The following is a 24,569-nucleotide window of genomic DNA, read 5'->3' as shown; positions in this document are numbered from 1 at the left end:
ACTTGCCTTTAAAATCCCGACAGAACAGTTCAGAGAAAATGACAGACTTGCATTTGCAAGTAAAGCAAATACTATGCGGGAAGTGGTTGAATCATTAACAGTCAGATGTTGCTCTTAGCAGATCTCATCTCACATTTGACACACATGTACAGGACCCAGCCAGACATGAAAAACATATACCAAGTTTAATCCCACATTCAGTCACCTCCGTGGTGTTATCATCACTCTTAACCATGTATTACAGGCTCACTGAACAAATGCGATTACATTTTGGAGGTCCGTCCTTCACAAGGGACTCCAAAACTAAATCAATTCCAGAAACAACGCTTCCTGTTTGTTGGTGAGACCGAGTTCGTTCAAACTTAGAGAGATGTCACTGACAGAAAACGCTCGCCTGGGATACGGCCTCACCTGTCCAACAACAAAATGGAAGAATGAGTTGGAATGCATATAACAATCTATAAGTGTTATTGAAAATGGTTAACATACAGGGAGAAAGAACAATGTCTTTCAAATAATCAAATACCATTGCTCTACAAAAGGGATTAGGATAGCAGGCTGAATACTACATGCAAAAAATAGTACAGCCAGATGATGAAAAAGACCATCAACCTCCTATCATAAAGATGATGATATAATATGTTTGTTGGGAACCTGTAACATTTAAGAACCTTAGAACTGTAGATCTTTCATAGAATTCCATGGCTGCATTTTAAATTCCCACTACAACTGCCAAGATTTTCATTCGCTATGTATCCTTGCTGGGAATCCTCCATCCTCCTATTTTGCATGACTTTCACTTCTAAATGCAACTAAATAAAACATTACAAATGCAAGAACAGTTCCCAGTTACCGAACAACATTATAATCATGCCAATCAGTAATAGCAAAAAGGTCCCACCAAGCTACACGTGTACATGCACGACCACTGACCATCTAGCGCAACTACTACACAAATTCATGGAAAAGATGTATGAATTTTCAAAGACCAAACCACAACTGTTTTCAACCTAACTGATATGGGAGCAAGAGGGAAGATCAAATTAACACTTACCACCCTGTAAGTTCCAGGCTTCACAGCTCTACCAACATCGATGAAGTCAAAAAGTAACTTCATACAAAAACAAGAAATTAGAGGAGCCAAGAGAGAGAGAGAAAAAGAAACACGTATACTCTTTAAGATTTGTGGCATAATACCTGAAGCTTGTCAGACTTAAGAAAGCGACGGCCATGGCGGTTTCCATCTGGCATACGGACAAGAAGAGTTACTGCATTCTTGTCATCTGGAGCAGGTTCTTGTTTAAGTGAAGCTTCTTTTGCAGCTAGTAATCTCTCAAATTCCTGTTATCATGAGAGTATGTGTGTAGATATGTGTCTAATGCTTCCAAAGTATCATTTTAATACAGATAGTGTTGGATACAATAAACACCCAGCCAGATATAAAGGTTTACCATTCAAATGGAAGGAACAACAATATTTCATGGATGTTTAAGACGAGACAAAGATTCAGTCAAATTCTAACTCCATTGTTAACTAAATCAGTGTAAAATTTTGTACTTTATATTCTAATCGTCTGATACAAGTCTTTCTACTAAAATTATTGTGGTTTAGGAAAATAGTGTATCCAACTACTTTAAGAGAGAGTCTAAATAAATAAAAAATGTAACAGAAGTTGTCATTTTTTTTCTTAAACACATGATTTCCTAACACTAGTATTACATCCAAGTTTGTTTCCCGGCCTCATGAAATAAAGAGTAATCATATGCAAAAAAAAATATTTAAACAAAACATCATGAATACAGACATGAAATAAATGGCCAGGAAGTTGAGTTTGAAGTGCCACTGCTGCAATTGTCTGTATTACTATTATTACATCCAAGTTTGTTTCCTAGCCTCATGAAATAAAGAGTAATCACATGTAAAACATTTTTTTCAAACAAAACATCATGAATACAGACATGAAATAAATGGCCAGGAAGTTGAGTTTGAAGTAACAATGCTGCTATTGTCTGTATCCGTGATGTTTTCGTTAAAAAAAATTACGTTATACAGAGCATTACTCTAACATAAAACATATGATCTAGGATGGCTACAAAAAAAAAATCTATCTTTTTTTTAACGATGAAAGTGAATCTTTGTTTGGAACCTGCTTAAAAAACCCTTTTTCCAGTTGCATCTATATGACAATAACAGTATTAAACCAAGTATTGTAGTTCTTTAAGCACAAAGAATATAGAAGACAAAATGAGGTAGTTAAAAATTAAAACTGTGGCCTCAAACAATATCTCAACTACAAAGATATCACAACAACTCATTCAAATAAAAACCTACAAGGACAAATTATAAATGGAATCAAGATAATCAAATGTCAAATATTCAAATTATGTTACTCAGCATACCATAGCTTTATGTATTACCTCTCCTTCAAGCATCTTATTTTGAGATTCTCCTTCCTTTGAGCAAGAAGTTTCAGCTCCCTTGAGGACATCAACATCTTTTAGTCCATCAGCCAACAGAGACGCAAGATACTCATCATTCTGCCAGTAAAATTTTACCTATTGTCTTAGAGATGATACCATAATGAAAATGCAACCATTAGCAAAAAAGACAGAACCTGTTGGTTTAGTAATTGCTGAGCCACATGTGAGGGTAATGGCAAAGGGAGCTGTTGATTGAGACCTTTACTTTTGTCCGGAACACCTTGCTTGCGAAGTGGACGTCGTGATAAAGTCTCTTCAGGGATTTCACCAAAAAGTGCCTCCTCAAGCTGCATCGCTTCATCAAACTCCTTGGAAGAAATGCAACCCCACTTTATTGCAGAGTAGGGTGCAAACCAAAAAATTAGTGTAGCAGTAACAGAGTTTAGTTACTTTCTTCAACATGAGCTACCTAAAAATTCCTCTCCAGGCTTTTCACTCACCAATTGCTGATCTTGCCCAAGTTTAGCTCCCGCTTTCAATGTTGAGCTCTCAGGCTTTGACTTCTAAAGAAAAGGGGAGGGAAAATAAATAAACAAAGGGTCCTTCATTACATTTTACTTCAAAGGGGAAATAATCAGGAGCGTGTACAATATTTATTGTATGTAAAGTTTCTAATTATCTTCTTCCTCCTGCCCTATGTTTTCTATTATAGCTCTCATCGTCAAAACAAGGCGACATCTTAGCAGATAGCTACTTGCAAAAAGCTTTCCTTATGAGGAATTTTACACACAACCAAGAAGAAGCGCCTAGGTTCTCCACCAGAGTGCCTTATATCAAATGCAATAACAAACACATTCTCAAAAATTTTGGTGACTGCCAATTTTTTGAGTGACATATTTATACGTGTGCATCTTTTTGCATCCTTATGTATTTTAAAATTGACCAGTATGGTACATACTTTCTCTCTTAGATGATTAGTTTTCTCAGCCCTTCTGCTTGAACCATGAACTCCCTGTAGTTTTCGATCTTCCAACGTCTGATCACGCATTGCTTTTTCTTGTTCTGCTGTCTGAAAACAATTCATGATTAACAGAAACAATGACCATGGATGTAGAAACCACAATCTGAGAAGGAAAAATATAGAAACCTTCAAGGACAGCTCTAGTGCACGAGCAAATTCATCGTCTTCGACGTGAATCTGCCTCTGCAAAAGCCCAGTATCAAATAAATTGTACATCAATGTACAAGGCAGGCATACAAAAAGCATAAACACAATAAATAGATCAAAAAGAAGAAGTTAGCTTTGATATATGTACAGTGAACTTCATTATTTACAGATATGACCCAATTTTACCTCCTGGGTTGAAGCCTCAATGGCCATTGGATATCTCTTCCTCAACATCATCACATAATGATGTGAATTCAGCATCCCTTGTGCTCCTCCATGAATTTGTGAGCGTGTGTTTAATGAAGTTCCACTCACACCACCAACTCCATGCCCCGGTCCTGAATAATAAAGCTGCCCATGGCCATTATTAATCTCACCATTGGGTGCAAACTGTGGTCCCCTACTAGTAGGGAAAACAGAAGCACCAATTTGGCCGTACAGATTTCTCCTATAGTTAGGATCAAGAAGTAATGAAGGCCTAAAACTTCTAGCAGCAGATAGGAACGGTATAATCCCTTTTTTTTTTTTTACGCTGTCCAGATTGCAATTTTGATTCTCGTATCAGCAAGTTACTTGTGGGGAAGCAGCAGACAATTGATTTCTCCTAAACAAATGCAAAACATATTATTACAAAAAAAAAAAAAAAACACTGCTACAGAATGCACGATCCATTTCTTGTTTAATTGCGGATGAGAAATCGAGATAAAATAAAATAAAAATAAATATCTACGAATTTTTTTGCGAAAATATACGTAGCATTAAAAAAAAATGCCATACGCGTTTGCTTCCAATTCAATAAAATGTGCATTCACAGCCTGATCAAGATTGCCTCCATATTCCTGCTTATCAAACAAATTTAGATATGTTAACAGAAAATCATAATGATCGCTAAGTAGGACCGTTCACATTGCAACAAATTTAGGTAGAAATAAAAAATTAACTCAAAATTAAAACCTAAAAAACAAAGTAATGCGATGATTATTTTCAGGATTTTGCAGATTATAGCACGATAATTAATGGCAATGCATTATAGATAGTATTATAGAATCAGACTAACAGTATTTTGAGGTTAAGAGCAGCACGAAGTAGATTCACGAGAGTAAAAATGGAAGATAGGGGAAATGTAGCACCTCCAACTTTCGAACCGCGAGTGAATCAGACGCGCCGGTGATTCTCATGAATGTCTCGATCGTATCCTGAGTTGGTCTCGCCATGGCCGTCGATTTATAACGGAAAACTGAAAGAGAGTGTGTTTTGAACAGAGAGAGAGGAAGGGAGGGTTTTGCCGTTTCAGTGGCTTCAAATGCGGGCCGGGGCAGTAGAAACTGAAAAGAGCAGCAATGCACTGGTTTGCTTTCGCGCCCTCTTCGACTTTTTGTCACCGAAACTCTACTGTGGGACCGTGGTTGTTTTATCATGTCTACATGGAAAGCTGCTGAGTTTACACGTGGATTATACACTGTGCATCGTTGAGATCCGAGCCTTCTTATCATGCTTGCCAGCAGTAGCTTCTGCGATGCTCTGCAGTAACGGAATAAGTTGCTTTCTGTTATGAAATGAGCATAGGAAAAACGGATTTTATTTGTGGATCTCAATCTTACCGAAAGAGAGAAAACTTAAATTTAGCCCCTGAAGAATTGCTTCATTGTCAATCAAGTCCATAAAATTTTATTTTATCGATCCCATCTCTAATTGACATTGTACAATATCACTTTTCCATCCATCAATAGCTCCTTGACAGTTTTAGGACTCTCTATCCAGCTTACATGTACTTGTTAAGAGCTCCCATCAAGTGTGTCGAGAATAAACCACGATATTTCGTGATATAATAATTTGAATGCCAAGTCATGGTAAATCTCTCTCCACTTTTCTTTTATATAATTTAGTAAATTAAAGGAATTTTTATTATGATTTGATGCTGAAATTACCTTTTAAAGAGAAATGATAAAATCAAAAACTTTGAGATTCAATAGATGATGGGGTAATAATCAGGGACTGAATTGAGTTTCTTCAAACAAAATGACTGCGGAAATGTCATGTTCTACTACGAAATTGGGTAGGTTAATTTATAGTGCGTTACGTGACGAGTGCAATATATACTTTTTAATATTATTTTTTATTTAAATATACTAAAATAGATTATATATATAAATATAAATACATTAAAATTATCAAAAATATTAATTTAAATAAAAAATAATTTAAAAAACTTTTAAAAAATGTAGATACAACTACAAAATAAATGCTATTTGAAATTAAAAAAGATGTTTTTTTACGGTATAATTTATTTTTAAAAAAAATATAATTTTTTTTATATTATAATTTTGATGTTTTGTATTATTTTTGATGTTAAATTAAATTTTATAAATAAAATATAATTTTTTTAAATTATTTCTAAGCTAAAAATATTTTTTAAAATGCAACTTCCTATCGGTACATTTTGCTAGATGTTCATTCAAATCTATTGTTTCAAAATTTTCAATTTACATTAATTGGTAAATCTGAAGTGTGACGTGTCACAACGGAATGAAGGAAATCATCAGCAAATTTAAATGCTCTAGGAGAAGGGTGAAAAGCACGTGCCTAGAATCATAAATGGAGTGACTGTCATGGTGAAAAATTGCACGGAGAGAAATTTTGAAGATGATAGGAGGACACACCGCCGTGAGGATGTCGTCCACAAACCTGGAGACTAGAGGGACGTGCAGAAAGGTCATCCCACTAGGCAATCGCTAGAGCACTCCAGTGATTTTAATTTACGATTCTCTGCTGTTGATTCGAAATAATAAACGCATCACAGTTATTAAACCTGATCTGACAGTCCCATATATTGAATTGGTCTAATTTATAAAAAACTGCTATAATAGCCCTATCCAACTAGACGAACCTACTGATTAACCTATGATCGAATAAACCCAAATGAGACTACTTTTTTTTTAAGATGTAGATTTAAAATCTATTAGTAAATATGTACTTTATATTTAAAAAAAAATCATGTTTTTTTTCAATGTGGATAAAAAAAATCTTTTGGGTTTAAATACTTTTAACTTAAAAGGAAATATAATATCTTTTCAATGTTGAGATTTGAAGCACTTTCATATATATACTATGTATTCCATAAAAAAGTTATGTTTTTCAATTGTGAGATTAGAAAAACCCACTAATATATATATTCTATGTTCCTAAGAAAAAAATCATATTTTTTAAATGTGGGATAAAAAAAACCTTTTTAGTTTAAATACTTCAACTTAAAAAGGATAACATAGTATATTTTCAATGTGAGATTTAAAAAGCCCTTTCATTTATATACTCCATTTTTTCCATGAAAAAAGTTATGATTTTTCAATGTGAAATTTGAAATCCATTAGTGTATATACTTCATGTTCCTAAGAAAAAAATCATGTTTTTTTTAATATAGGATAAAAAAACCTTTTAGTTTAGATACTTAACTTTAAAAAGATAATATAGTATCTTTCCAATGTGAAATTTAAAGTCCTTTCATGTATATACTCTATGTTTCAAGAAAAAAGTTATGTTTTTTTCAATATGGATAAAAAAACTTTTTTAGTTTAAATACTACTTCAACTTAAAAGTTTAACATAATATATTTTTTAATTGTGGATAAAAAAAATTTAAAAATATTTTTTTAACTTCATTATTTATAATATATATAATCTATATTATATTGATTTTTTTCATGTGAAATATTAAAATTTTATTTTTTTTTTAAAATTTTTTCGAGTTAATCCGGATGACCCGAGTTGACCCATGAAACTCAAAACCCGGGATCCCAGTCCCTTGACGAGTCAATCCCTAGACGGGTTTAATAACTACGATAAGCATGCGGAGATACTAAAAATATATGCAATGGAAAATTGCTTTTATAAATTACAATTTCATTTGTGAATTTTATTTGTATGAAATTAATTGCATACATTGAATTGGAATTCTATAATTTTTCAAGAGACGATGGGTTATCTATGTAACATTCCGTTCACTTTGACAATAATCGCTATCCCACGAAAAAGATAATAAGTTTTTTATCATGAGCACATAGGGATTTTTTTTATTTGTCTTTTATATAATTTTTTTTGTGAATTTTTCAATATGATCAGTGTGTTTTTAAGTTTTTTTTTTGTTGTTGTTTTCTTGCTACATTCACTTTGATAAAATTTGTAAATTAATTTTTTTTTTCTCAATTTCAATATTGTATCAATTGATAATTGATTTTTTAATGCTATATCTTTAAAGGTTGAGAGTTTTTTATATTGGATTTCATAATTTTCTCTAATTTTCTTTTCATTTGTCTATTTTGATCTCATCACTTGGACCACAGGTTGGATGATTTTGCTTGAGTTGACTCTATTTGTTTTTCAGCTCTTTTAAACTTTAATATTTTTTTTGTATTTTTTTATTTAATATTAGATTGTTTTGAATTAAGTTACGTGATGTTTTTCAATTTGTCTTATATTCGCTTTATCTCATTTATATGATTCAAATCACAAAGTTTGTTTGCTGAGTATTTTTTTGGCCCTTGATTTTTTAATTTAACTATCTTTTCAGTTTCATCATTCGATACTGGATTGATTTTAGATTCAAATTTTGCTTTTTTTTTTTTTCGTTCTATATGTTTATCTTGGTCTCACGAACTAACTTGCATATTTGCCATACTCGATTGGGTTGCCTTAAGTCGATTTTTTTATACTTTTTTCCTTCCACATTTGATTGGTTGGGATTTTAATTTCGTCAACTTGAAAAAAAAATGGTTTTTTTTTTTTTTGCAAGTTCTCGTGTTTCTTTTTTTTTTTTTTTTTTAAATACAATTGGTCTATATATCACTATTTTTTTCTCGATCAGGTCAATGTCCCGAGTTATGTTCTTTTAAAAACTTTTTTAAATCATGCTTGCGACATAGATCCATAAAAATGTTTTTGGCTACCGGCGTTGATGCGAGTCCACAAATATAGTTAAGGCTAAAATGAAGCAGACTTTAGGTGGTTTTTAGTGTGTGTTTGACATTGTGAAAGCCTTCGCGTTTTATTTAAAAAACTAGGTTTAAAAAAATATTTCTAGTTGCAATATAAAAAAATTAGGTTTTAAAAAAATAATTGTTTGATTAAATTTTTATATATAAAACAAATGAAAAATAAGTCTATAAATAAAAATATATTATTTTAACTCTTACAAAATATTTTTAAGATTTGAAAAAATAACTAAAACTATTTAACCAAGGGCTGTTTGTTTTTGCACTCCATGCTCTTCTTGAAATTCTATTATACATACATATATTTATATATATATATATATAGACACACACACACTAGATGCCATGCCCGCGTAATGCCGCGGGCTTGTGACATACTTGCGCGTTGTCGTAGGTTTATGGAAAAAAAAAATATATAAAGAAAAACTGTTGTAATCCACAATGTTTTCAAGAAAAAAAACTACAAAATTAAATTTCTTAACCAGAACTAATATTTAAAAAATTAAATTAACAAAAATATTTTGAAAAAATCATAACAAAAAAAATCAAAAGGAAAAAAAACATGCAGGGAAACACTGTAGCAATCTATAGTGTTTCATAAGAAAATCTACAGTTTGTAATTCTCAATCAGCTCAATATTAAAAATAATAAAATCGATGAAAATAAATTTAAAAAAAATCATAATAAAAAAAATTACGCGGGGAACACTGCAGCAATCACAGTGCTTTAAAGAGCAAAACTACAAAGATAAATTTTCAACCAGGTCAATATGAAAAAAAAAATCGACAAAGAAAATTTTAGAAAAAAAAAACCGATATGGGAAAACAGTGTAGTAATCCACAGTATTTTAAAGAAAAAAACTACAAAGCGAAAATTTTAACCAACTCCATGTTAAAAAAATAAAATCAACAAAAACAATTCTGAAAAAAAAAATACAAAAGAATGAAAAAAATAGAAGATAATTTAAAAAAAATGAAAAAAAAACACGTGGGAAAGTTAAAGCTGAACCAGCTCAATATTAAAAAAAAAATTGACAAGTATAATTTTAAAAAAACACATGTGGGAAAACATTGTAGCAAAACAAAAATCATGTAGGAAAACATTGTAACAATCCACGGTGTCTTAAAGAAAAAAACTACGAAGTAAAATCAACAAAGATCATTTTGAAAAATAAAAAGAAAAAAATTCATAAAAAAAGCATGTAGGGAAACATTGTATTAATTCATAATATTTTAAAGAAAAAAACTACAAAACTAAATTTTCAACCAGTCTAATATTAAAAAAAAATTGATAAAGATAATTTAAAGAAAAAAGAAGAAGAAAATCTTGAGAAAAAAAATCTAAAGCCTAAAAAAATAAAAAAAAGTGGGAAAACAAGAAGAAAGAAAAAACCAAAAATAAAAAAGAAAGAAAAGAAGAAGCAGCATGTGGCGTGGAAAAGCTACAGTACTTTCCCACGCCTTTTAGATTATTAGTTAGTGAGTGTTAAACGGTCTCTTGTTACCCGACAAAACTCCATGTGAAAAGTGAAAACCACCGTCCAGTGTCTCTGTCAAGCAGAAAGAATAGTAAAGTGGTGGCAAATTCACTGATCCAAAATAAGCACAAAAAACCCTAACCCCCAAAATTCTTACTCGATGGAACCCGACGACGAGATTCACGCCAACGGCGGAGCTGATGTTTCTAACAACCGAAACAGACCAATCATTAGCAGCGAACAACTCGACATCGAAGCGTACGCCGGACTGTACACAGGGAGAACAAAAATAACGCGATTACTGTTTATCGCGGACCGGTGTGGTCAGAATAATAACACGGCGATGAAGATGGAAGCGCTACGAATGGCATATGAAGAAATCAAGAAAGGAGAGAACACGCAATTGTTTAGAGATGTAGTGCAGAAGATTGATGGGAGGTTGGGTAGTAATTATGGGATGGATAGTGCTTGGTGTGAGATGGTGGATCGGAGAGCTGATCAGAGGAAAGAGAAGCTTGAGAATGAACTTAATGCTTATAGGGTAAAAACATTTTTTTTTTTAATTTTTAATTTTATTTTGGGTTTCAGTGATTATTATTCTCTTGGTTGCTTTCGGAATTCATTTTATGTTTGCACTCATGCTATAATGCTAGTATTAATAACTGTTTCAGGGGAAAATAATTGAAAAAACATGGTGTTTGTTGTGGGTTTGTTTTAGTGATGATTATTTTGTTAATTTAATGTTACTAAGACAGGCGGTGTCTGTTTTGCTATAACAGTAGTCTTAATCCTAAGTTTTTTTTTAGGGGGGGAATAACTGGAAAACAGGTTCGTTTTAGTTTCTATCCTAGAGCCCCCCAAAAAAATTCAGGTGGAAACTTACTTTCGGTTTTGTGGCTTACCATAGCTTCGTGGACATGTATTTGCTATAAAAGAAGATCACGTGGTTATGTCCCTGCCACGCTTTTATAGTTTTCCTACCTGTGATGACTATTGAGACTATGATGTAGGGTTAATCTGTGGAGTAAATTTCTCACTTTTTTTTATAATTATATCCGTCTATGGTGGTGTGATTTACATCTATTTTTTATATATGTATTTTGTGCAGACAAACCTGATCAAAGAAAGCATAAGAATGGGATATAATGATTTTGGAGATTACTACTATGCTCATGGTTACCTTGCGGATGCTTTTAAAAGTTATGCCCGTACTCGTGATTATTGCACTACATCAAAGCATGTTATTCATACGTGCATGAGTGCAATTCTTGTAAGCATTGAAATGGGCCAATTTACTCATGTCACAAGCTATGTCAGCAAAGCAGAACAAACAGCAGAAGCTCTTGAACCTCCTACAGTCTCAAAACTACGTTGTGCTGCTGGATTGGCTCATTTGGAGGCTAAAAAATACAAACTCGCTGCTCGTAAGGTTTGCTTTACTTGTGTACCTCCAATGTATTATGTTCAGTATGAATATTGTCATTTTTTTTTTCTTTTAACCCGTGTAGCATCTTAAACCCAGAATTTGCAGCATTATAATCACATAGGATGCGGTTAAGATAGGTTGAAAGTTTTGTTACAGAATTGGACAATACAGCTGATATTTGCTTGCTCTCTGTGTATTTTCACTATCTTCATTACAGTTTGTTTTCAAATGCTTTGGTTACGTAGCGTGAATTGTACTTCCTGTGATCTTCCTGGCTGTAAACAAACTCACAACTGCCACATTTGTTTTTTTAAGCATCTTTTGGGATTATTAAGTTTTAAGTTAGCACTTTAAGAATCTTTTTTATTCTGGTTATTAATTGGATATTGTCATTCGTTGCTGATTTTGATCTTGAATGGCCTTTGAATTCTAAGTGGGCATTGGTGCATTTTTGTTTAACTGCTTAAAACTTGAAGTTGAAGGGTTAGTGTTGTTTTACTGAAATTCAGCCGCTCATTTATTTTGATGAACCAAGCACCTTCTTTTGTGCTTATCTCCAATATTTGCTTATCTTGGATGGGCTGTATTCTGAGCATTTGGAGGCAACTTTATATTCTTACTTTGCGCATGTTATCTTTCTATGGGTACAGTTCTTGGAAGTAAGTCCTGAACTGGGAAATTCATACAATGAAGTCATTGCTCCTCAAGATGTTGCAACATACGGAGGACTTTGTGCTCTTGCAAGTTTTGATCGGGCGGAGCTGAAGGTGTTCCTTCTTCATCATCATCCTCTTCTCCATCTCCAATCCCTCTTTCTTCTTGTTAATCTTGTTTTTCACTGGCTTTTCAATGAACTTCAGAGGGTAGTTTCTAATCAGTGCTTTTTTTTGGCAGAGCAAAGTCATAGACAATCCCAACTTCCGTAATTTCTTGGAGTTGGTACCTGAAGTTAGAGAGCTTATTCATGATTTCTATTCAAGGTAACTTGTTATGATGGTACATGATTTGATTTGCATTTTTAATGCTTTGACTTTTGATGATATATTCGTGCAAGGTGGCAGTTAGCCATTGTGCTCTATATTGTAAATCCAAGAAATTTTGTGTTGGTACTTGGTAAAGATGGGAGGAGATTCGGGATCTTTTATTTTAACAAAGTCTTGGATTTTGATTTTGAGAAGATGATTCTTTAATGCTGGGAAGATTGCCTATACTTGCTCAATTTTTCCAAGAGCTTGTCACCGGTAATAGATTTATTATATATGGGTTCAATAGAAGCAAAATATGCTCATAAACTCTTTTTATTTATTTCTGAAACTGTCTTTTTTCTACCGAAGATGGAAAAACAAAACTTGGAAAAAGAAGGAAAATAAGGTCCCTTCTCCTTTAATCTTGCTTGTGTCAAACTATCGAAATGTACAAGGCTGCTCAGAGAGTTTGCATTATAATGTCAACAGTCTAATATTTAACTCATAATGTCAACAGTCTCATATTTAACTTGAATCAGTAGCCTGGGGGATTAGTTGTCTTCATATTTTGGTCTCTTTTTCCATAGCTTGTCATCAGCTGAGCTTTTTTTCATGCTTGTCAATATATGATTGTTTAACTCTAATTTACATCCTGGAGTTTAGTTGAGTGTTCTATTTTCCTTTCCTTTTCTTTTTCTCATAAGCTTGCCAACTGTTATATCCACGCAGTTGGACATGAAGCCTGTTTTGTAAACAAAAATTTCTTCTTATCTCTGTTTCCTTTGCAGCCATTATGCTTCTTGTCTGGATTACCTGGGAAATCTTAAAGCAAACCTTATGCTTGACATCCATTTGCATGACCATGTCCAGACACTGTATGATCAAATCCGCAACAAAGCTCTCATTCAGTATACACACCCATTCGTGTCTGTTGATCTGCATATGATGGCCAATGCTTTCAAAACAACTGTTGCGGGCTTAGGGAAAGAACTTGAAGCCTTGATTGCTGACAATCAAATACAGGTTTGGCTTGCAATTTGCATTGCTAATTTTTTGTTCTTTTATCCTCTTAAATAGTTTGTCCCAGATGTTTAGGTTTAGGAAATATCCCATGGCTGGAATTCCCTGGCATTCACAATGGGGTTTTGACTGGGTCTCCTTCCAAAAATTTTCAGTATATCCACTGGTTGTTTTCATGTCACACAGCAAAACCTTTCCACCCTTTTGCACAACTTATCTCTATACCTTACTGATAAAAATATCATGCCTTTGCAGGCACGAATTGACTCACACAACAAAATTCTATATGCACGCCATGCGGATCAAAGGAATGCGACTTTCCAGCGGGTACTGCAGACAGGCAATGAGTTTGATAGGGATGTTCGAGCAATGCTGCTGAGGGCAAATCTTATCAAGCATGAATACAAGGCTTCTAGGAAACTTTAAATGAATTTCCAGTTCAACTAGGACAATGAGAAACGTGGCCATCATTGTCTTGATTAGTTTCTGGGATTCCTGAACATAGGTCTCCTGGTGCAGTGAATCGGAGTTTTAAATCTTCAAAAAAATTGGTTTCCGTGGCAGAAAATAGCATTTTGGGGGATGGCAAGATTCTAATTGACCCGGCCAATTTCTGGCTGTGTTCTTTCTTTTTTTGTATATACTTGGATTTATTTAAGAAGTTGCAGTTACAAATTTTTTGTTTCACCCTCTTCTTCCATAGCCCTTTGGCCATGGTTTTTCGTTTTACTCTACATCATACAAGACTGCATATGGAACATTTGAATTGAATATGGGAAATCAAATTTGAGATTTGTGTATGGTGATAAGTGGATGCACGGTAAAATAATGTGATCTTAATTGAATAGCCGGCATGGAAACAGTGTGCTTGGCCCTCCAATGAGTTCGACATTGGTAGCTACAAGCCTTTGAATGAGTTGGTTCTGGTTGTATCTTTATTGAATAGCTTTTAGCAAGTAAAGATTTCGATAAATAAAAATTAAATACATGAATACTTTGAATGTCTCTGTAATCATGATATTCTTAGTCTCTTAAAGTTTTAACCTGTAACAAATTCAAAAAAGCGAGAGGAGTTTGTTTTCAGGGATTTGTTTGCAAGTAGGACGCAGCAACCAAGGATAAAGTTAGGATTCAAAGATAAGGGGGCAAATAAAAAGTCTCAAGAAATATAGAGGACTGTTTTGAACTATTAAAACAAGCGAGGGTTAAAGCCGTGTCAGTCCAGTACCTGGCAGCAGCAGCATACATGGCCTTCCGATTAGTTTTATTTTTATGGGAGATGTGAGTGAAGTCCGGCACTTGGAGCTATTTTTGTAGATCCATGTTGACCTCGTGGAGAAGAGAAACAAGTCGTTTGCTTTGACCCTTGTCTTACGATGCTTCAAGTGTAGTAATTAATTTATGTAGCAACTCAGCCTAGTATTAGGAATGATCCTTTGCTTGATACGGTGACAGAAGGATATTTAAAAGTTTGTTTTTAATTTAGAATCATACTAGTTCCCCCCCCCCCCAAAAGATGTGGGGTTGTGCTGGAACCTGGTTTTATTTAATTTTGCAGTAATTAAAATAAAATAAATTACCCAACTTTTAGTTTAATTATTTTTTAATTTTGCCTCTTTCCTTTTAAAGTTTAATTGCATAAAATCAACACAAAAATTTGAAAGATATTGTCATTTAAGAGAAAACCCATTTGAGATTCAACCAGCTTTGGTGGGGAGTGTGGTTTTTGTTATTTTTTTGAAGTTTTTTTTATTTAGAAATATATCAAATAATATTTTTTTTATTAAAAATTATTTTTGACATTAGAACATTAAAATAATTTAAAAACATCAAAAAAATATTAATTTAAAATAAAAAAATAAAAAATTTTTAATTTTTTTTTTAAAAATATTTTAAAAATAAAAAATAAATAGATCAGTGTGATTATCCATCTGGTAATAAAAGAGTAAACAACAACTGGGCTCCATTTATTTAATATTAAAGGTAATAAAGATTCTCAATTTTTGTATTTATCATGGGATTTGATTTGGTAGAGTGATGGGAGACAGCGGTGGTTTCTGTTGTAGTTGCGGCGGCCTTGATGGCTAGTTGCCTCATTGGACTCCGAAGGTGCACGATAGAGAAAAAGAAAAACGAGAAGAGGTGGTGGCTAGCATGGGAAGAGAAAGGGGTTGAGATCTTATAATTTTAACATTCGATGGTTATTTAGTTATTAATCAAAATACAATAACAATTATGTAAATTATTTAAATTATTTTGCTGGTTTTTTTATGAGAATGTAAAGTGATACTGAGCTTTAAAAAATTACCTTGAACTTGACCTTATATGTAAATTTTATTTTTTTAAAAAAAATTTGAGGTAAAATAAAAAAAAACTCGATTATAAAATAATTAAAATAATTTTTTTTTTTTAAAAAATTTTTCCTAGCAATTTCAATGATTTATATCCTTTACTAAAAGATATATTTTATAGTCAAAGTGTCATTCTTTTATTCGTGGATTTTTTTTTTATATTAGAAATAAAGTTTTTTTTTTAATTATTGCAGTTTCAATAAAAAAAAGACAAATAAATCGTGCATGGATATTTTTATGCAATTATATGAAAAAATATAAAAAATAAAAATTATTAATTTGAAAAAAATATAAAATTTACAATAAAAAATATCATAACAGGTAATTTATTTTTGTTGAGTATTCCTAGGAATTTTTTTTTTAAAAAATAATTATGCTTATTGAATTTATATATAACAATTCATAAAATAATTGTTAATATTATTATACATGTTATAATCTTATTTAGAAAACATAGCCTGGACTTAATAGTTTGTTGTCAATATTTCTTAAATAAAATAATTAATTAAAACAAGCCAAGTGTTTTATTGAGCTTGAAAGGCCACTCACGTGTTTGGATTTCTTTTGTTTTCATTTTTTTTTAATAGATAGTACATCATCTGCCCAATATGTTGCTCATTGGTTCATGTTCAATGACCAAAAACTCAAAGTTCGAGTTTCAGACAGACGTAAAACATCCAATTTCAACGTGTTTTCGCATAGAAATACTTAAAGAATATCCTAAAAACTTCAATGAATATATTTTTTTAGTCCTAAAATATTATCTAGTTATTTAAAAAATAAAAAACAAATTGAACTGGAAAAAAAAAACCTTCACATGTTTTTAATCCATTTTTTCCCGATATATTTAAAGAAAAAACTATCTTTATTGAACTCCTTTTTTATAAACGAATCAATTGACACTAGAATTTTTTTTTTTGTAACTAAAATATGGTCAATGGAACCCTCGTCTCCCTTTTTCTTTCAATTTTTTCTTTTACTCTTCAATATCTAGAAACTAAAAAAATAAAAAATAAAGTGTAGAATTGAAGCTTGAAATCTTTAAACAACATTAATCAATGGATTGGAAATTTAATGAACCAAACATAAGTTTTTTACAACTTTTAAACAGTAAAAATAACAAAACTAGTTTTATTTTTTATGATAAAAAACTCAAGATCCAAATCTAGGAATTTAAAAATTCAAATTCTCAACATGTTTTCACCTAAAAATAAGTCAAGAATATCCTAAAAAACTTCAACGAATCTTGAAAACATGTCAAGAACATCTAAAAAACTTTAACGAATCTATTTTTAACTATAAAACACAATCTAGTCAATTTTTAAAATTAAAAAAAAATCAAATTGAATTGAAAAAAAAATCTCGAGACCTCGATCTATTTTTTTCCAACTTATTTAAAGAAAAAACACTATTTCTAAATTTTCTTATAAAAGATGAATCCTTTTTACTATGATATTTTTTTGTGATTAAAATGTGGCTAATCGAACCCCTTCTCCCTCACTGTCTTTCATTTTCTTTTTATAACTTCCTCTCTCTTTTCTTGGCATCTAAAATCAAAATATGAAAAAAATCTTAAAATTTTAAAACAATAAGAACCAGATCAAGTTTTAATAAACCAAATTAATGTCTTCATGACCAATGAAAATAATAAAGTCACAAACGCAAGAGTATGCAAAGAAGGGCAGATCTCAGCGAATAAAATGATGCAAAAATAAACACACGAGGATGAAATGAAAAAAATAAATATTAATAGCTGAAATAAAAAAAAAAACAGTAATATTATTCAAGAAATATTGTCCACTATTTGTGTGGGAGGGTGTTGTTTCTTTTTATGTTTTAAAAAAAAATTAAATTTTTTTTCTTTACTTTAAATTAATTTTTATACATTTTCAGATTATTTTAATATATTAATATAAAAAAACATTATTTTAATATCTTTAAAAAAAACTACCATAACACCTCTAAACATACACACAGTAAAAGTCGGTTTTCTTTTTGGCCTGTTACGGCGACGTACTGTTGTTCGAAAGACACGTGTATAAATGGATCTACTCCATCCTATTATCGAGCTTCACAGCCAATATATAAAAGGAAATCCTGTTAAAGTATTAAAATTTGATGGAAAAAAAAGAAAGATTTAGCACTGATAAGAAAATTATGAACAATTTTATTTAAAACCTGGAAAAGAAGTCAATTTTACGTGTCAAGGATTGCAAGAAGAATATGTACAACCCAAGAATGCATGATAATTGATATAAGATATTTGTTTTTAATAATGGAATGTATACTTGAATAAAATCCTAATTTAATGCTCAATATCATTATTGATCATGAAAAATAAAATATTTCATTCGAATTAATTAACGCGTGTAACAAGATGTTGAATTAAAAAAAAAAAAGAAATAGTAATAGAAAAAAGAGAAGAAATAAAATGGCTAACCAGATCCCTCACCGTCACGTGAACACAATCTCCCTCCTCCTCTCAATCACTCACTCACCGCCATCGATCAGCTCCCATCTCTCATCAAGGAAAACCAGAGCAAATCAACCCCCCTCCTCCTCGGCTCCACCAAGCCACAAAGAAAGAATCATATAATCAGATCTAAGAAATAAAAAATGGGACACCTAAATCTGCCCGCGTCGAAACGAAACCCACGCCAATGGAAACTACTTGATTTAGTAACGGCAACATTCTTCGGTTTGGTCTTCCTTTTTTTCCTTCTAGTCTTCACTCCACTCGGCGACTCTCTTGCCGCTTCAGGCCGCCAAACACTCCTCCGCTCCACCTCTGATCCGCGCCAACGCCACCGTCTTGTCGCTTTGATTGAGGCGGGACAGAATGCTCAGCCGATTGAAGCTTGTCCTGCGGACGAAGTAGATCACATGCCTTGTGAAGATCCTAGAAGGAATAGCCAGTTAAGTAGAGAAATGAACTTTTATAGAGAACGTCATTGTCCTCCCGTTGAGGATACTCATCTTTGCTTGATACCGCCACCTGACGGTTATAAGATTTCTGTTCAATGGCCTCAGAGTTTGCATAAGGTATGCACTTTTGCTGAATTTCTTGTATTTCTGTTCAATTAGAATTTCTAATGTGTTTTTAATAGTCATAGCTGTGGTAGTAATAGGGTTATTTTCTTACTGATCTTGTTAGTTTAATTAGTTTATTTACACTCTCTTTTTTTTTTGGGTAATTTGTATTGATATACATTGATGTCCGCGGTCTTTTTGTGTTTTGATGTCAAGATATGGCATGCGAATATGCCGCATGATAAAATTGCTGATAGGAAAGGTCATCAAGGATGGATGAAAAAGGAAGGAGAGCACTTCATTTTCCCTGGCGGTGGAACAATGTTTCCAGAGGGTGCTGTACAGTATATTGAGAAGCTTGGGCAATATATCCCTATCAAAGGCGGGGTTTTGAGGACTGCTCTTGATATGGGATGTGGGGTAGGGAATAATTTTTTGTTTTTGTGATTTTTAGTTTGTAAACTTGTTGTATACTGGAGGTTTCTTATGACATGATCGTGTTCTAGGTTGCTAGTTGGGGAGGATATTTGCTGAAGGAAGGGATTTTGACTCTCTCATTTGCTCCAAGAGATTCACACAAAGCACAGATACAGTTTGCACTGGAGAGAGGGGTTCCGGCATTTGTTGCCATGCTTGGCACTAGAAGACTCCCGTATCCTGCATTTTCATTTGACTTGGTGCATTGCTCCCGATGCTTGATCCCTTTTACAGCTTATAGTAAGTTCTTTATGACTTGTATCCTTGTAGTATGTTTTCATATTCCTCGGATACAACCTGCCAGTATATCTTACATTGAAGTGATCTGGTTTTGCAGATGCATCTTATTTTATCGAAGTAAATCGGTTACTTCGCCCTGGAGGATATCTTGTCATTTCTGGACCTCCTGTGCAGTGGGCTAAACAAGACAAGGAATGGGCTGATCTCCAGGCTGTGGCAAGAGCATTGTGCTATGAGCTGATCGCTGTGGATGGAAACACCGTCATATGGAAAAAACCCGCTGGAGATTTATGCCTGCCCAACCAAAATGAATATGGTCTTGAATTGTGCGACGAATCAGATGACCCAAGTGATGCATGGTAATTGTCTAAAAATAAATCTTCAGTTTCATAAAGTTTTTTTCTAGTGTTTTTGCAGCAACTCGGATGATGGCAACACGGCTGCTGTTCTTTTCTTTTGACCATCTTGCAACTAATGCACTTGGTTTAGGACTTTAGGTGCAAATTTGATAAATTTGCCTTTAGTTTGCAACCTGATCAATCAAGCTTTCTGCTCGAGATAATATTCATTTATTTGCATGGGAACACCATAAATTCTGAAGCTAAGCTCAATTATGTTGCAGGTACTTCAAGTTAAAGAAATGTGTGAGTAGGACTTCTGCTGTGAAGGGGGATTGTACCATTGGGACTATTCCTAAGTGGCCTGATAGGCTAACGAAAGCACCTTCCAGGGCTGTGCACATGAAAAATGGGTTAGATTTGTTTGACGCTGACACACGGCGCTGGTTAAGGAGGGTTGCATACTATAAGAATAATTTGAATGTGAAGCTAGGAACTCCAGCCATACGCAATGTCATGGACATGAATGCATTTTTTGGGAGTTTTGCAGCAGCACTCATGCCAGATCCTGTATGGGTGATGAATGTCGTTCCTGCTCGCAAGCCATCTACGCTTGGTGTAATATATGACCGAGGCCTTATTGGAGTCTACCATGATTGGTGAGTTAATCCCAGCTCTGTACCAGAAATTCATATATAGCATACTACTTATATTGGTCATGTTATTGATGTCTTGCCTTCATATTTAACTGAGTTGGTGGATATATTTGTTGCACATTCTTGAAGCCATGTGCCAACTGTCAACAGAGTGGTGGTCTGCAGTTAGACAGGAAAAAAAAGTCCTTTGTTGAACATGCTTCTCTGATCATCAATTCAAGATCCTAATCACCAATCTATTTTTTGCTTGGTTATTGCTTTATTAATCTGTATTCAAATATACTAATGGTAGTAATTTATCCATGGCCAAAAGTTTGTTTTCTCTCTAAATGATAAATCGAGGACAAGATGGTGATAACTCTCCTCCTTCTTTGGATACGATACATGTTAATGGAAGTGGACTTGGGTGGCATTAAACATGTCTCCTTCCTCTAATTGATATTAAGGACAAGATAATTGTGATTTGCTTTGCTTCCTTCTTTGGATATGATATCTGTTAATGGAAGTGAAACTTTGATGGTATGAAATCAGATTTAGGGTTATCTATTCTTCTCAACCTTATTCCTTTTACTTGTGGTATCAGGTGTGAACCTTTCTCAACATATCCCCGTTCCTATGATCTCATCCATGTAGCAGGCATTGAATCACTACTAAAATTGCCTGGTTCAAGCAAGAACAGGTACTTGTAATCTTCATTTGCAGTTGCCTTTTCATTTTCTCATTACTTTCCTGCACACATATGGTGTGAAATGATAACAAGATTTTTCTTTCTCATTTTCTGTTTTTATTAAATGGAAACGCATGCCTCTTTTTCAAATGCGCGAGGTAATTTCAATCTGGTGAAATTTTTCCATGAACCCAGCTTTTAAAAATAAAAATTCTTTGTTTATTGCTGCCAAAGAGGATTCCGCTCTGGCCGAACCAGAAAATAGAGGCATGTTTATTCCTCATTTCCATAAAAATGACATTTGAGGCATAATGCTGTCTTGATGCTGCACTGAGTTGTTTTAGTTTAATCATTTGTATTATCCACTAAAGGATAAGTTGTGCAACGTGATGAATAAGACTTTTATTTCTCAATGTGGAGAGGAAAGAAAGTTTAAACTTTTTATTTTATTTGCATGATTTGATGGAGGATGTAACTTGAAAAACTGTGATTGAAGAAAACCTTGAAGATTGTAGAGCTTTAGTGTTTTTTATGGGATTTAGGGTTAGGGATGGAAGTCTGAGAAATTCAGTTTATTAGGGATGTGTTTTTAGAATAATTAGGGTATAGAAATAAAACATGAATGGTAATCCAAGTTACTATAGCAATAAGAAAAGAGAAGAAAACTACAGAGTCTTCAAACTGAACGCATATTATTTATAATAAATTTCAACATCAAAACTATACAGAAAGTTACATTAAAATAATTTTCCAAGCAAACCTTAATTCCAGAATGGTATTAAGATTCTGAAGAAGACAAATTTCTTAATAGACTAGGGTTTCAATCTAAAAATATACAGAAAATTACATTAAAATTATTGATTGATTTCTTTTTTCCTTGGCTGCCACGTGTTAAATAAGGCTGCTGTATCCAAATAACAGGGGGTTGGCATGTGGTTCATGAAGCTTTAAACTCTTAATCTCTCTGCAAAGTGATAGTGATCACAATCTGCCATGCACAAGAGGCCCTGTTTAGCTTTATTGCCTAATGTTTGTGTTATGTGCTTTAAAGTAGCAATACCCACAACTTTTTAGCTTTGTCCAGTGGCATGGGACTTTCTGAATAGGCTGTCCAGTGTTTTTGGTGAAAAATGGGTGGTGTCAAGTAGAATGGAGAATATCTGCACGCATTTTCTCGGCTTTGAGAAAGGGAAGTGTGGTAATATCTTTTGGCTTGTGATATCTTTGCAGTGATTTGGAGTATTTTGAGCAGAATGGAACTTTTGAATCTTCAGGTTCACTACCTTTGCAAGCAATTATTGTGGGATAGAATTGCCTTCCTAGAATCATTATGGTGCTCTGCGCCCTGGGGATTTCTGTTAGTTCATTCTCTTTTTTTCTGTTTTTTTGTGGAAGGTAATATTTTTATCCTTTCAAATCATCAGGAAAAAAAGCCCCAACCTCACCTGTCAAAGCATAAAAACACTATCCTTATCTTCTCATCCCCCCCTTTCACTTCACTCTCCTCACTCCAGTACCTATAGGCTAAGCTTCTTGTGCATCGCTCTGCATTCTAAGAAACAATGACAATCCACCAGCTTTCTCTTAAGCCTAAATGATCTGAGAACAATACAATAGTCAATCTGTCTGAAGTCACTTGATCATTGGCATTATATTGAGAATTGTGCTCATTCTCTGAGGAAGTGTCTGAGCATGTGTTCTCATATGTACAAAATGACTAGGAGTAAGATGCAATATCAATGGTGTGGAAGTCATGGTAAAAGATGGAGAGGTAGTGCATTAAAAGGATAGTTATGAGGAAATGTTACATGTTGAACCTGGGATGTTGATAAGGTGGTTCGCTAAGGTGAGAACCAGTGGAGTATATGCGCATTGGGATCTTGTGATCTGTTTTACTTTTTGGTTGTAGTTTTGACTTGTGGTTGTAAGGGCAAGTGATGGCGAATGTGAGAATGTGTTTTTTGATGGTTTACATGTACAGATTGTTTCTTCGTTTGCAACTTGAGGGACTTGCTGTGGATTTTCATTGTTTTATATGTTCATTCCAAGTCTCTCTCTCTCTCTCTCTCTCTGATTTTCTTTTTGTATATCAGTTCCAATTTTGTTTCTTTCGTTTTAGAGCTTTAGGGCTGAACTTAGTGAAGCCATGCACAGCAGCAAGGGGCAGTTTTTGCACAATATTGCATGCCAGCACCCGTCCAAGCTTTAAGGACTAGAATAATTTATTTGATAGACAGTTTCTTCTATTTGATTAGTTAAATCTTTCCTTGAACCCCGAAGCTTGTACTGTTTTTCAAAATAGTTGCTAGTTTGGTTTGCTTAGGGTCATCTAGCACCTGCGCCTGTATGTGCACTGTATTTTCAATCTGAGCTAAATATTTGATTTTCAAATGACCATTTATTTTATAGATAAAGTGAACATGTTCATCATCTCTGATTCACTGCAGGTGCAACCTTGTGGATTTAATGGTGGAGATGGACCGAATATTACGTCCAGAAGGAACAGTCATTATCCGAGATTCTCCTGAAGTCATTGATAAAGTGGCTCGTGTAGCTCTTGCTGTAAGATGGTTGGTTTCCATTCATGAGAAAGAGCCAGAATCGAGTGGAAGAGAAAAAATTCTGGTTGCAACAAAAACCTTTTGGAAGCTGCCTTGAGACATAACCTTTTTCTCTGTAATGTAATTTTCTTTTCCGTTCTTCTCAATTCTGATATAACGCCAAGGCATACTCTGCATGCATCAAATGGATGCAGATTCCTTTCTTGCTCCTCTTTTGGCTATTTATATATCTAGCAGTGGTAGGAGGTACACAGATGGAAGGACATTCAGAGTCATGTTAGTATAGGTATAGCGGCCACTGATAATACTGTATTGTGATATGATTTGATTTAATTTATCGAATATGATTTATTTTTTCTTTCCACTGCTCGTTATTATTGTTTTCACCTGCGAATGTTGCTATCGTCATTGTCTGTTCTTATCAGAAAAGAGGAACTTCAATGTATAGTGAACGGCAGTACCATGTGCTGTGGCTCCCTAACATTGCGAGTCTGCTAAGGAATGTATCAGCATTTCAGATCTTCAAGCATATGTTGCCATCTTAACTAAGGACATGTCGGCGTCCACCTGTTCTGTGTAAGGAAGTTTTCCTGCCCGTTGGCCGGTGAGTCGCCGCTGTATGAAGACAAAAACCAACGTTTTCGTCTCTGATAATAATAATGTTTTTGGCCACCGCTTAAGAGGCATTGCTATGGTCTTGAGAAGTCATATCATGTAGTGCCTTCACGGCATTGCATTTAGGAAGGCAGGCCACGTGTAAGATAGACCTTGCTTTCCTCGTGCTGGCCG

The 24,569-nt window shown here is 33.6% G+C and overlaps 3 protein-coding genes across 3 annotated transcripts; 2 read left to right on the top strand and 1 right to left on the bottom strand.

Annotated features, from left to right (window-relative positions):
* Positions 1–60: 60 nt before the first annotated feature.
* Positions 61–5,132, bottom strand: LOC118041387 (plant UBX domain-containing protein 13). Its single transcript, XM_073404435.1, has 12 exons — positions 4,719–5,132; positions 4,366–4,427; positions 4,155–4,192; positions 3,775–4,103; positions 3,568–3,624; positions 3,379–3,489; positions 2,921–2,983; positions 2,615–2,809; positions 2,418–2,537; positions 1,198–1,341; positions 1,055–1,111; positions 61–411 (listed from the first exon to the last, which is right to left on the bottom strand). The coding sequence occupies exons 1-12, from the start codon at positions 4,800–4,802 to the stop codon at positions 304–306; spliced, it is 1,368 nt and encodes a 455-aa protein (XP_073260536.1). The 5' UTR covers positions 4,803–5,132; the 3' UTR covers positions 61–303.
* A 4,929-nt stretch (positions 5,133–10,061) lies between these two features.
* LOC118041247 (COP9 signalosome complex subunit 1-like) lies at positions 10,062–14,147 on the top strand. The gene is made up of 6 exons (XM_035048506.2): positions 10,062–10,590; positions 11,158–11,478; positions 12,126–12,242; positions 12,370–12,455; positions 13,229–13,463; positions 13,716–14,147. Exons 1-6 carry the CDS (start codon positions 10,210–10,212, stop codon positions 13,884–13,886), a joined length of 1,311 nt encoding a protein of 436 aa, XP_034904397.1. The 5' UTR covers positions 10,062–10,209; the 3' UTR covers positions 13,887–14,147.
* A 4,057-nt stretch (positions 14,148–18,204) lies between these two features.
* On the top strand, positions 18,205–24,144 carry LOC118041248 (probable pectin methyltransferase QUA3). The gene is made up of 7 exons (XM_035048507.2): positions 18,205–18,853; positions 19,058–19,261; positions 19,348–19,558; positions 19,656–19,917; positions 20,181–20,555; positions 21,136–21,231; positions 23,667–24,144. Exons 1-7 carry the CDS (start codon positions 18,428–18,430, stop codon positions 23,875–23,877), a joined length of 1,785 nt encoding a protein of 594 aa, XP_034904398.1. The 5' UTR covers positions 18,205–18,427; the 3' UTR covers positions 23,878–24,144.
* The last annotated feature ends 425 nt before the right edge of the window (positions 24,145–24,569 follow it).

This window comes from Populus alba, chromosome 14 (genome assembly GCF_005239225.2).
Source record: "Populus alba chromosome 14, ASM523922v2, whole genome shotgun sequence".
Lineage (NCBI taxonomy): Eukaryota > Viridiplantae > Streptophyta > Magnoliopsida > Malpighiales > Salicaceae > Populus > Populus alba.
This window is presented reverse-complemented; position numbering and strand designations above follow the sequence as displayed.

What these genes read in the sequence shown, in the direction of transcription:
- LOC118041387 (XM_073404435.1), bottom strand. Translation starts at nt 4,802, where the DNA reads ATGGCGAGACCAACTCAGGATACGATCGAGACATTCATGAGAATCACC. An exon ending in TCGCGGTTCGAAAGTTGGAG is followed by an intron (nt 4,428 to 4,718) that starts GTGCTACATTTC and finishes TTTGATAAGCAG; the next exon opens with GAATATGGAGGCAATCTTGA. An exon ending in CTAATCATCTAAGAGAGAAA is followed by an intron (nt 2,984 to 3,378) that starts GTATGTACCATA and finishes CCTTTTCTTTAG; the next exon opens with AAGTCAAAGCCTGAGAGCTC.
- LOC118041247 (XM_035048506.2), top strand. Translation starts at nt 10,210, where the DNA reads ATGGAACCCGACGACGAGATTCACGCCAACGGCGGAGCTGATGTTTCT. An exon ending in TTGATCGGGCGGAGCTGAAG is followed by an intron (nt 12,243 to 12,369) that starts GTGTTCCTTCTT and finishes TTTTTTTGGCAG; the next exon opens with AGCAAAGTCATAGACAATCC. An exon ending in ATTCATGATTTCTATTCAAG is followed by an intron (nt 12,456 to 13,228) that starts GTAACTTGTTAT and finishes TTTCCTTTGCAG; the next exon opens with CCATTATGCTTCTTGTCTGG.
- LOC118041248 (XM_035048507.2), top strand. Translation starts at nt 18,428, where the DNA reads ATGGGACACCTAAATCTGCCCGCGTCGAAACGAAACCCACGCCAATGG. An exon ending in CTCTTGATATGGGATGTGGG is followed by an intron (nt 19,262 to 19,347) that starts GTAGGGAATAAT and finishes ATCGTGTTCTAG; the next exon opens with GTTGCTAGTTGGGGAGGATA. An exon ending in GATCCCTTTTACAGCTTATA is followed by an intron (nt 19,559 to 19,655) that starts GTAAGTTCTTTA and finishes CTGGTTTTGCAG; the next exon opens with ATGCATCTTATTTTATCGAA.